We start from the raw sequence: 11388 nt of genomic DNA, 5'->3' as shown, positions 1-11388 counted from the left end.
CATTGTATCTTGCACTTTGCTAATGTATATAGTAGGTTATTTTATGTTTATATCTATCTATCTATCTATCTATCTATCTATCTATCTATCTATCTATCTAGAATACATAAACATATATGAATCCCTTCAACAGTATGAGGACCCTCTGCCCTGCCTGCTGGTGTCCTGCTCTTTGTGTTTGTCAGGGATCATTGGAGACGTGCGATACATCTGGGCACATCTGTTCAACCTGTTATGGAGACTTGACCCACTGACTCCTGGTTTTGTGTAACATTGAATTACTGCTGTAAATAAATATGTGCTTTTGATGTTGTCCATATACTCTCCTCCTGTAACAGACCAAGACCTGAATTGTAACAGCTGTTATCCTCTGAGGAAATCTGGTCTGGAAAAAATCTGAATCCAGCCTGCCTCACAAAAAAAAGGCTTTGAAATTAACTACATTGTTATTTTGTTCATAAATATTTCAGTATAGCAGATTATGAAAACTTGAAGCTCCTCTGTGCATATAAGCGTTAAACTATTAAGCTATTATGCTATGTATTTATTTTGCATTTGTTTTATGTTGTGGCGTCTGAAACTTTAATGAATGTTTAAATGCTGCTGTCTTGGCCAGGTCTCTCTTGCAAAAGAGATTCTTAATCTCAATGAGTACTGCCTGGTTAAATAAAGGTTAAAATAAACAAAATAGATATATTTGATCACATTGTATTTCGAGGATGAAAAGAACAAAACGTGATTAAGTGGATTCACTTATTGTTTTTCTATCTTTACAGAAAGAAAATCACATTATTTACGGCACTTTACGGCAGTGTCTTGCCACGACAGTAAATACAAACGTTTTACGGCAAGCGTGTATTTGTGGAAAGCTTGTTTTTAGCCGTGGAATCGACTGCTGAAGTTTACGCTCATAGTTATCTTATTTCTGTAACCCTGAGACATGGATGTCGGAGAGCTCCTGAACTATCAGGTAACGTCAGTCTGCTCACTAATGAGGGAACCTAGCTAACGTTAACCTGCTTGTGTTGTTGCAGTAGCATCGCTAGCAGCTAGCTGGCTGTAGTTCAGTCTCGTTATTTACTTCGTTGTGTCTTTTCACGTTAGTTAGATAGCCGCTAATGACGAGCATTAAGTTATCTTTGTGTAGCGCTGCATGACAGGAGACAGACCTAACTTTAGTTATTGATCATTGATCAATAACGATAGCGGTTAGCATGCTAGCTGCACAGGTTGCTAGCTGTGTGGCTGCAGTGAGTGAATGAATGAATGAATGAATGAAGGGAGGCTAACTCACTTATACCTGCTATAATTAACTAGTTTTACATACATTTACAACAGACGTTTGTACACTGACTCGGGGGGCGTTGTTGTGTCTCGTTGTAACATTATGCCAATGGCCAAAACAATGGTCGTAATTGATGCAGTTTTGTTCATGAAGTCATACCAGACGTACACACTTCACATCATATGAAGAAATGCTTTTTACCATTGCATTTTATCTGTGTGGAAGACATAGCAATGTGAAGCAAAGAAGCAGATCAACTTGATTGATGATTGAGATGATTAGGGGAACTAAATTATGGAGTAGCTTTTCACATCTATCAATAAACTGTTCATCTGTCAAATGTTTCAAAAGTCGCTTAAAGGGTCATTTAATTGCTGTCTTGTAATTGCTTTCCCCCCCCCATGTTGTCCATGTATCTGTTTTTATGTTTTTTTTTTATTTTTTCCCACTCACAATGTTGTTTGGTTACGATTGCCCAGAAGTCTTTATAGATATTTAAATCAATATCCTCCTCACAAACACTAACCATACACTTCCACGCAACACACACAAACACACACTTATATTTTTTTATATATTTACTGTATTGTTAGTATATATCTTGTCCTAATAGTTTTGTTATCACTATTATGTAGTCACATTATGTCTTTATAATCTTGTCTCTAGGTGGAGGCTTCAGATAAGCCCAGTGGGTTTTTTTGCCTCTTCCTGCACTGTATATTATTCATTTATTATTTTTTTGTTATGTTGTGTAGTCTTTAATTGTGCAAAACAAATAAACAAAAACAAAAAATTCATGAAAGGTCCTGATGCAGAGTTTCCTTACTGAGGTCAGGTCTGGAGGATTATAGAGAGAGGGCGTCATCAAATGTGTGTGCAAACGTAAATATAGTACACACAGCATTTTTAGCTTTATAAAATATTAACTATGTTGTATGTAAGGAGCTGTAATGTATATGCAAAAACATACAGACAACATACAGATTTACAGTATCTTTTTTTCCTCTGTCTATCTACAGTAGGCTACCCATTGATCATATATTAGACTACATTGTGCTATCTAATATGATAATATAAACAATATTTACAAAAGGATTACAGAAACATCTGAAGACTGAAATGTAGCATATATTTCCCTCACTCCACCATCCCAGAAAAGATTTGCTTCATATAGTAGACCTACTAAAGTCTCATTTGCAACAAAATAGGTTTGTCCCGCCCCGTTTGTTAGCGACCCTGGTCTGTGCCATTCACATCGAAATCGAAGGCGAGTCGATCAACGTGGGTTAACCCTTTCATACACACAATCAACCCTGGTTGAGTCCTCAGTGTGAAAGGGGTATTATACTCAACTCAAATCAATTCTTATGCATGAAATGTTAAGGCAGCATTCCTGAGAAATACTTTTAACTTCCACCCAATTTTACGTGAGCTACACCAAATCCATTTCAGGACCTCACAACCTCCCTCTACATTTCTCCAAACAGACCAAATTCTTGTGCACAATCATAACATTTCACCATCTCCTTTCATCTCACAGCCTGATCGTGGAGCAAAGCGTCCCAGGGACGAGGATGGAGGAGCAGCGGGAGGAGATGAGGACTCCAGAGGAGGGAAGCAGCAGAAAGGGCTGAGTGCCAGGGAGTTGGCCAGATACAGAGAAGCAGCAGCAGCAGGATTAGGGATTGAAGGAGGGGGTGAAATGAGGGACACTGAAGACCTGACTGGGGACAAGAAGAAGATCCTGGAGAAACTCATGGATCAGGATGAAGACGAACCTGAGGTGTGTAAAATGATTATTATTTATTAAATATTTGAGGAAAAAAACAAACAACAGTGACTTTACATGGTGGTAGGTACGTGGTAGGTACAACAATGATAAGAACAGGGGAGAAATATCCAAGAACAGACTAAAAAAACAAGGTGACATACGGAGCCTGACAGGATACACAACAAACCAAACCAAAAAAACAAGCATAACCAAACCAAAAAATTTTCATAATAATTCTGATAATAACAATAATTATACTAGTACATCTTTTTTTAAATGATATTAATAATAATAATGATACTAAGGTCAAATAATTTATATAATCATTACAGGATTGATACATTTGTTTTTCTTTTTAAACAATATCTAAAGCTATGGTTGGGCGATATTGAAACGGTGAGTTTTAAGATGGGAACGGAGATTTGTGGTGTTTCCATCTTTAGTCCCGACTTGTTTATTGCACAGTTTACAAATCGCTTCGTTCATGTTCTCTGGCTCTCCTTTTTCATTTGGTTTAAAACCAAGGAATCGGCAAATGGACACATTTGCATTATTTTTGCTAACGAGAATGGACATCTTTCCTGCTGGAGTTAGGGATACATGGGTAATTAATAGGGGTGGGGAAAAAAATCGATTCACCTTTCGCAATTTATTTATTTACGATTTTGAAAAAGATTTTTTAATGCAAGAATCAATATATTTGCTTCATTTGAGTCTATACGAAGGTAGAAGGAGGTTACCGCTTTTATTGTTGTGGCTAAAGCTGCATGCTAACTCTGTCATGGACAGGAAATGTTATCGTAATGCAGTAATGTGCAGTCAAGCCACAACTGTAGAGCACCCATATACTGACATGAATGCTAAATGCATTCAAACGGCCCCGATGGAGCTGACCATGGATGTATAAAGAGAACGGAGCTGACGGGAGAGCTAGCGGCGGACTTGGCGAAGTTAGCGGAAGTACACATGTGTGACTGTCTGGTTTTCAAAATAAGGTGTTAACAAAGGGAACTGTATATACAAAATACATATATAGAAATGAGACTGATGGATTATATTAATCAGAAGTATAAAACATTACATGTCCCCTTATAATTAAAAAGAAAATACCACTAATTTTTGAGGGAAATGTATTAATAAATAATGCCTGACAATGATATATTTGTCTTCAGGGCATCTCTGACTACATACATGCTGAAAATCAAAAATTATAATGTATTAATTTAGATATTTTCCAAAGTAAAAGTCCCTAGAAGTGTATGATTTATTTTTTTCCATTGGTCTAGTGTTAAAAAAGTTAACAAAAATTGCAATAAATCGTAATATCAAAACGGAATACTTGTAGAATCACAATACTTAGAAAATCGCAATACATATCGAATCGGCACCCAAGTATCGTGATAATATTGAATCGGGAGATAGGTGTATCGTCCAAGCCCTAGTAATTAGGCTACAGCGTTAGACGTATGCTACGTGTTGTTTTTTTCTATATGCTACAACAATGCAGAAAATTGGAAAAATTTAAATATGTTAGAAGATTCATGTTGAATTGTCAACACTTAGAGACTCATCACCCAACATCCACATCTACCATTCCTCTTCTAAGAGCAAATGTGAGCTCAGTATGGGGCGCCTAAAGTTGCAAAAGTCAGAATAGAATAATTTTATTTGCAGGATAGACGTGGCATGGCGAAGGTGTCGCTTATCTCAATTGTTTCTGGAGGTTTGAGTTTCGTCAAAACTCCAAAGTATCCATAGCTTTTGAAAAGCATTGAAAATACAGAATGTGTTATAACGTTTAAGTCATGTTTCTATTACTCTTGTTATGACTTTGTTCCCCACTGTACTCCGTACACCATCAGCATCTGCATAGGTGGTTGAACACGGAAGCTTTTAACCCAGCCTGGCTCACATTGCGATATGCAAATCTTGCTATAAATGGCATAATGTCTGACCTTTCCTCACAGAATGTCCTCCTTTCAAGTACTGTCTAGTGTAGTCTTAGTCTTTTCAGTGTGTGTGTGTGTGTGTGAACCTCCATTGATACTGTAGGTGTATGCATGCATACTTTATATCTAAATGTATGTACAGTTTTTTTTGCATATTTGAGTGTCTTTTTGTAGATGAATTTAATGAAGGGGGCTGTTAGCTCTTGTAGCTTTAAGTTTAATAAGAATAAACAACTCTGTTTCATGCCACAATCATAAACAAAAAACGCCACAAAAGTAGCTGCGACGTAGGCCACTTGTTGCATCGCCTCACTTTGCTTGTGTCTTTGCCAAAAAGTAGCACTCGAACACACCGCAAAGACCACAGCCAACGGCCAACTACCACGTACGTTCTGCGCCTGCGTGATATGAAATAACTCTCCACACCAACGGGTCGCGGTAGCCTGTATTCATCAGTCAAAAAGAGATACCGGAAGACAGAGGACTGCGGATATACAAGCTGTTGGTATGATACGTACATGAAACAAAGCGCCATTTGCCGACCATTTTCACGCCACTCTGACTCGCCGCTTAGCTTCATTCCATATGGCCAGATGTTGTGAAAATATCTGTCTATTGGAATTAGACGAGATGAAGAGGAAAAATGAGAAGAGCCTTCTGTGTGGCTTGCTTTTCTCATTTCTCGTGCACTGATTCGTTTAAGCTGAACAGCCAATCAGTGATTTCTCTCCCGGACAAGCTCCGCCGCTGATTCAGCATTTTGAATCGGCCGAAAAAACTTTGACACAGGCAGGCTAGAGCCAACTGTGCGGTACACGCCGCAAAAACTAGACCGACAGACGCTCAGTGACGGCCCCAAACTGGCAGATAGACGACCGACGGCTTGGTGTGTCGGTACCTTTTGGCTCAGTGGGTATATGCTCATGAACGCGTTAATTCCTGCACATCACTGTCGGCCCATTTGTCTGTGTTTTCTTCCATTTATTTTGTTATGAGGTGTTGTCTTTGTTTTGTGTTCTCTGTCTTTGTCACACGTTTTTTAAAAATGGCAGTTGCCGGTGCTGCATTGGCTCATGTGTTCGACCCGATTACCGTACATTTACGTCACTCACATCACTCACGGTTCCTCTTGTCCTGGGGGAGCACTACTCTCTGAATAAGGAGCTAAAAAAAGTCCCTCAAAACGGCGCTCTAAGAGCTATGATCATTCAAACTATGAAAAAGTTCCTCCGGTCGCAAAGCGGCTATTTATAGTGCATTAGAAAACTGCACATCTATTATCCTGTTCTTATTATCCGACACTGCAGCCTTTTCAGGTGTCAAGAGCTACTCGGAGCAAAGTGCTGCTCCGTTCCATAATGTCAGACGATTGTAATTTCCTAACCTGTCATTATCTGTCCAACACTTTACAGGCTTTTAAGCCGTCAGGAGGTCAAAGACACATTCTCTTTCCAGTGAAATGCTCTCACACTCCCCCTGATTTGTAGAAAACTTCTGCCTTTTTCCGCTTCGCCCACATAATTAGAGTGACCCCGATGCGTTTTTGTTGTTATTGCAGAAGTTGCCTCAATTAAATTCTCTCTTTGTTCCATTTTAAATCTCTTCCTTCCTTCTCTTCCCCCTTATGTACTAATCAAACAGGCAGAGCCGGTGGATGAGAGTTCAGTGAAGAAAATGATCCTGACCTTTGAGAAAAGGTCGTACAAAAATCAGGAACTGAGGATTAAGTTTCCGGACAACCCAGAGAAGTAAGCCCATTACTGACGGTTCACAATGTTTCGCTGTCTTGTTCATATACCAGGATTTCCGTAAAACTTATTTCAATAACTTGACAAATGTCTTGCTCCTTAAACCAGGTTCATGGAATCGGAGCTGGATCTGAACGACATCATCCAGGAAATGCACGTGATCGCCACAATGCCAGACCTCTACCATCTGCTGGTGGAGCTTAATGCCGTCCACTCACTGCTGGGCCTCCTCAGTCACGAAAACACTGATATCCTTTCACTTCAGATTGATTCAGAGTGTCTGATCCATTCATCCCGTATATAGAATTTGGTATTTAACATTGGTGTTTAAAAGATAAGCCTGGTGATATTCTGTATTTTTTCTTGTTGACAAATCCCATGAAAAGACCAACAATGAATACAAAGTAGCCTGTAGCCTGTGCAGCCAAAGCCTGACCTGGCATACTCCTCTGTGCCATAGACCACAAACATGGCCACATCAGTTTATTTTGAGTCAGTCCCACATACAGGCGCACCAAATCTGCAGCTGAAAATAGTCCACAACAAATGCATTTTTTACTCTTGTTTCAGTAACATTTGCTAAAAACCCTTTTTTGAAAAAGGAACAATGTGTTTATATATATATTTTTTGATCTCTTTTCAAAGATTTTTATCTTCAGTAGGAACGATCAGCTCTCAACGTGGCGTGCTAAGGATGCTAACAGTGCAAACGATGGTGCTGACACACTAAACAGTATTTACTTGAGGGGGAACCGGAGGGTGGGCGCTACTCTTCCGCGACGACACTGTGGGTCGGGGCGGCGTTATCAGCTGTAACCACGAGAGCAGCGCAGAGCAGAGCGGCCGCTGTGAGTTAGCCAGTGGAGCACGCTCACATGCACTAAAAGCACCCGTGGCCGGCCCGAGTGTGTCAACAAAGCACAGAGAAGCTCAGATTACAACACACACAGAGAGAGAGTGTGACTTCATTCTCTGCTCAGGTAGACATTACCCCTCTATATCTTTACATAGCAAATAGTTGTTTCCTGCTACATTAATGCTCTTGATATCGAATTTAGCACCATTAACGGTTGCTGAAAAGAAGCAACAGAGGAAACATTCAAAAGAAAATTGTTTAAAATTAAATGTATAAAATGAACATACAAAAATCAACACACTACAGTAATATATTACTTTTAGCAGTAATAAAGTAATATAATGCATAACTAATAGGATTTCGGTAATATTATTACATTTACTATGTCAAGTAACATATTGCCACCTGAAGTTAACTATTTTCATTTTTTCATCCAAACACACCGCGCCACTTCCTCCAGTGCACCATCCAAAATAAAAAAAACACTATAAGCGGGCGATTTTAATACAAAGGGGTAACCACTGCATGTGAATGCATGGATGGTCCTGGAACCGGTTTCCATTTAACAGTAGCTCTCGGACAAGGGGATGAAATTCACCGTATTGTTGTTCACCGATGGATCATTTCATGCACCCAGATCCTCCTCTTTGCTCTACGGCTGTCAGATTGAGCGTTGACGAGCCATACATACAAAGTGTTAGTTAGGGCGAGCATCCTCCAGTTGGTGCTCATGGTGAAAAAAACAAAGTCAAACAAATAGATAGTAGCCCAAATAGATAATAAAAAGCAAAGCTAGTCTATCACACAACGACGGTTAGAGTGGTGATATGTTGCCAAGATATTGTAGTCATAGAAACAAAACCCATGCGCTGCGCTGGGATGAAGTGCTCCCCAGCGCCCTGCTAGCACTTTTTCTGCCAGAGAAAAACACTATATGGACACACACCCTCAGGCTATACAATATCATCCACCACTAGATTTGTAATGAACTGCGATAAACTGAGCATCTGTGCTTTGATTACCTGCTATGAAACAACGTCAACCTCTTCCATTTTTTTAAATGCCTAGTAATACACAGACCGCAATATTGTAAAGGAACTTATTACTTTCAAATGAAAGCAACTAGTAATATGTAATACATTACATTCTGAAAGTAACTTTCCCAACACTGCTTATTAGTAACACCTGTGCTTTTCCTATGACAAGTCCTTATTGACTTGTCTGCGGTGGAAAAAGGCCTATTGATTTCTCTGTCCGCCCTGTCATCAAATCTCCAACTGAACTGTCGGTGGTTGAGTTGCATTGTGGGTAATGTAGGCACCAGATTTTGACAAAGAAGAAGGATGCTTTTCGATAGATTTTGAACCTTTTTTGTTTTTTTTTACTGTCCATCATGAGTCTGACAGTGTTCCAGGAGTGTAATGCTGAATCGGTGGAGTACTGTTTTATCACAAGTCTATTGTCCTTAGCCTGAACCACATGTTGCCATAGCAGTGGTGGACCTGCTGCAGGAGCTGACGGATATCGACACACTCCAGGAGAGCGAGGAGGGGGCCGAGGTCCTCATAGATGCTCTGGTGAGTTCAATACTTATGTTTCTGGGCTCTGACATCCAAACCAAACAGAGGGGGATTGATTAACTCAACACATCTTGAGTTATTGTCTGTTTGGACTACAAGCTCTTGCCATGGTGCTGCATCAGACCAGTGTGTCTACACTTGATATATTGATTGATACAATATAATCATTTTTTTTCCATCTGCAGAAAAGATCACTAACAGATTATCAAATGTAGAATTATGTATATAAAAAAACTAATGTCATACAAATTAGTTTTTATAAAACAAATCTGTCTGTTGTTGTAGCGGGCTCGAGTGAAGATACTGGTATCATATGAAACTAGAAAATCTAAGGATTCCATTGGTACCAACCACGTCATACTATATAACACTATAATAACGCTCGAAACTTATGTTAAATTTTGGCGAGGAAAACCTGTCATGGCCATTTTCAAAGGGGTCTCTTGACCTCTGACCTCAAGATATGTGAATGAAAATGGGTTCTATGGGTACCCACGAGTCTCCCCTTTACAGACATGCCCACTTTATGATAATCACATGCAGTTTTGGGGCAAGTCATAGTCAAGTCAGCACACTGACACACTGACAGCTGTTGTTGTCTGTTGGGCTGCAGTTTGCCATGTTATGATTTGAGCATATTTCTTATGATAAATGCAGTACCTGTGAGGGTTTCTGGACAATATTTGTCATTGTTTTGTGTCGTTAATTGATTTCCAAAAATAAATATATACATACATTTGCATAAAGAAAGCATTTTTGCCCACTCCCATATTGATAAGAGTATTAAATACTTGACAAATCTCCCTTTAGGGTACATTTTGAACAGATGAAAATGTGCGATTAATATGGACAATCATGCGATTGATCACAATTAAATATTTGAGTTGATTGATAGCCCTACTATTAATTAAACTACTTTGTTGTGGCAATGAAATATATTTGAACATGTGACCAGAATGTGGTCAAGGTGAAAAAAATATTTCAAAGTGTAATGTCAACCATATAATTATAGCATCTCCTCTCACACTTTTTTCGGTGTGACCTTCCAGCTGTGTCTGTTGGCATCAGCTCTATGTTTAACATCTTCTCCCTCCTTCTCTCCATCTCTCTGTACATTTAGCCCTCTTTCCTTCTTTTATGTCGCCGAGCCTGTCTATGAACCAGGGAAGATTTTTGATACCCCATTATGTGTGCTGACATTTAGAGCGAAACAGACAAAGGTCAAGCTACAATAATGCGCTGATATTCTTATAATGGAGGAAAAGGACTGTGTGCCCCTGCTCCTTCACGGCCGCCACTGTGACACTTCATCATAGAATCTGTTGGCTTGTACGGGCTGAGTTTCTGTGCCAGGCTGCATCCCAGTGGCATTCATCAGGCTAGTTGTTTCTCGCTACAGTGAGTGATTATTAGTGTAAGAGACATTACATTGAGGCAAACAATGATATATATGAAATAGAAATATTATGATTTGTGTGTTATTGGGCACATTATTTAACCACAACCAATAACCAGTGGTTGGCTTCTTTTAAGACAGAGCAGAGCATTTTCAGAGCTGAGAACACATGACCTGGACTGACCAGCACAGAAAAGAGGAGGCGTAATGTATTGCTGTGTAGGCAGCTGTATGGCTCCAAAACAACAGCAATCTTCTATTTGTCTACAGTTCCACAAACACACCCACACACAGATCTATGGTTGGATTATTTAAAGCTACCACGAGGAGCTTTCATTTCGTGTAGATTGTGGCGGTCCCTGTGGACAAAAGCGGTAGTGTTTCCGAGTACCAGAGTCCCTTTAGAAAACCGCTCATTTAACTGCAGCAGGGTCTGACAGTCTGCCCCACTCAATCCTGGTTCTGGTTTTCCGGTGTCTCCCTTCCCTCCAGCGAGCCCAGCAATAGAGTGCTCCAGGGATGATGTATTTTTGTAGGCCAACCAGGAAGTTAGCATCGCCCTGGGTTCCCTCGACAAAAAGCTAATGGTTTTATTTTCCATTGGGTTTTGGATTATTGCAGAAAATAAGCTCCGTGGCAAACAAACGTTTATGATACGTACACGTTTTGTTCAGCAAGATAATCTTCACAATTGAACACCACTTTTGAAGTGTGAATGCAATCGGCAGAAGTGAAAAGTTAACGTTAGGCTATAAACAAACTACAACACGGTCGCGTGAACACGAGTATACACAACGAGGCTC

At 39.7% G+C, this 11388-nt stretch overlaps 1 protein-coding gene across 1 annotated transcript in view; it reads left to right on the top strand.

The window, feature by feature from the left end:
- The first annotated feature begins 811 nt into the window (after positions 1–811).
- The window catches only part of ctnnbl1 (catenin, beta like 1), a 78215-nt gene continuing 67638 nt past the window's right edge, over positions 812–11388 (top strand). Inside the window, exons 1-5 of the mRNA XM_037772824.1 lie at positions 812–970; positions 2826–3068; positions 6647–6753; positions 6862–7001; positions 9089–9186. Of these exons, the coding sequence (XP_037628752.1) occupies positions 941–970; positions 2826–3068; positions 6647–6753; positions 6862–7001; positions 9089–9186 (618 nt within the window). The 5' untranslated portion in view covers positions 812–940. The remainder of the gene's footprint in view (positions 971–2825; positions 3069–6646; positions 6754–6861; positions 7002–9088; positions 9187–11388) is intronic.

Source organism: Sebastes umbrosus, chromosome 6 (assembly GCF_015220745.1).
Source record: "Sebastes umbrosus isolate fSebUmb1 chromosome 6, fSebUmb1.pri, whole genome shotgun sequence".
NCBI classification, from domain to species: Eukaryota; Metazoa; Chordata; class Actinopteri; order Perciformes; family Sebastidae; genus Sebastes; species Sebastes umbrosus.
The sequence above is the reverse complement of the archived record's forward strand: the minus strand, read 5'-3'. Positions and strand labels throughout refer to the sequence as shown.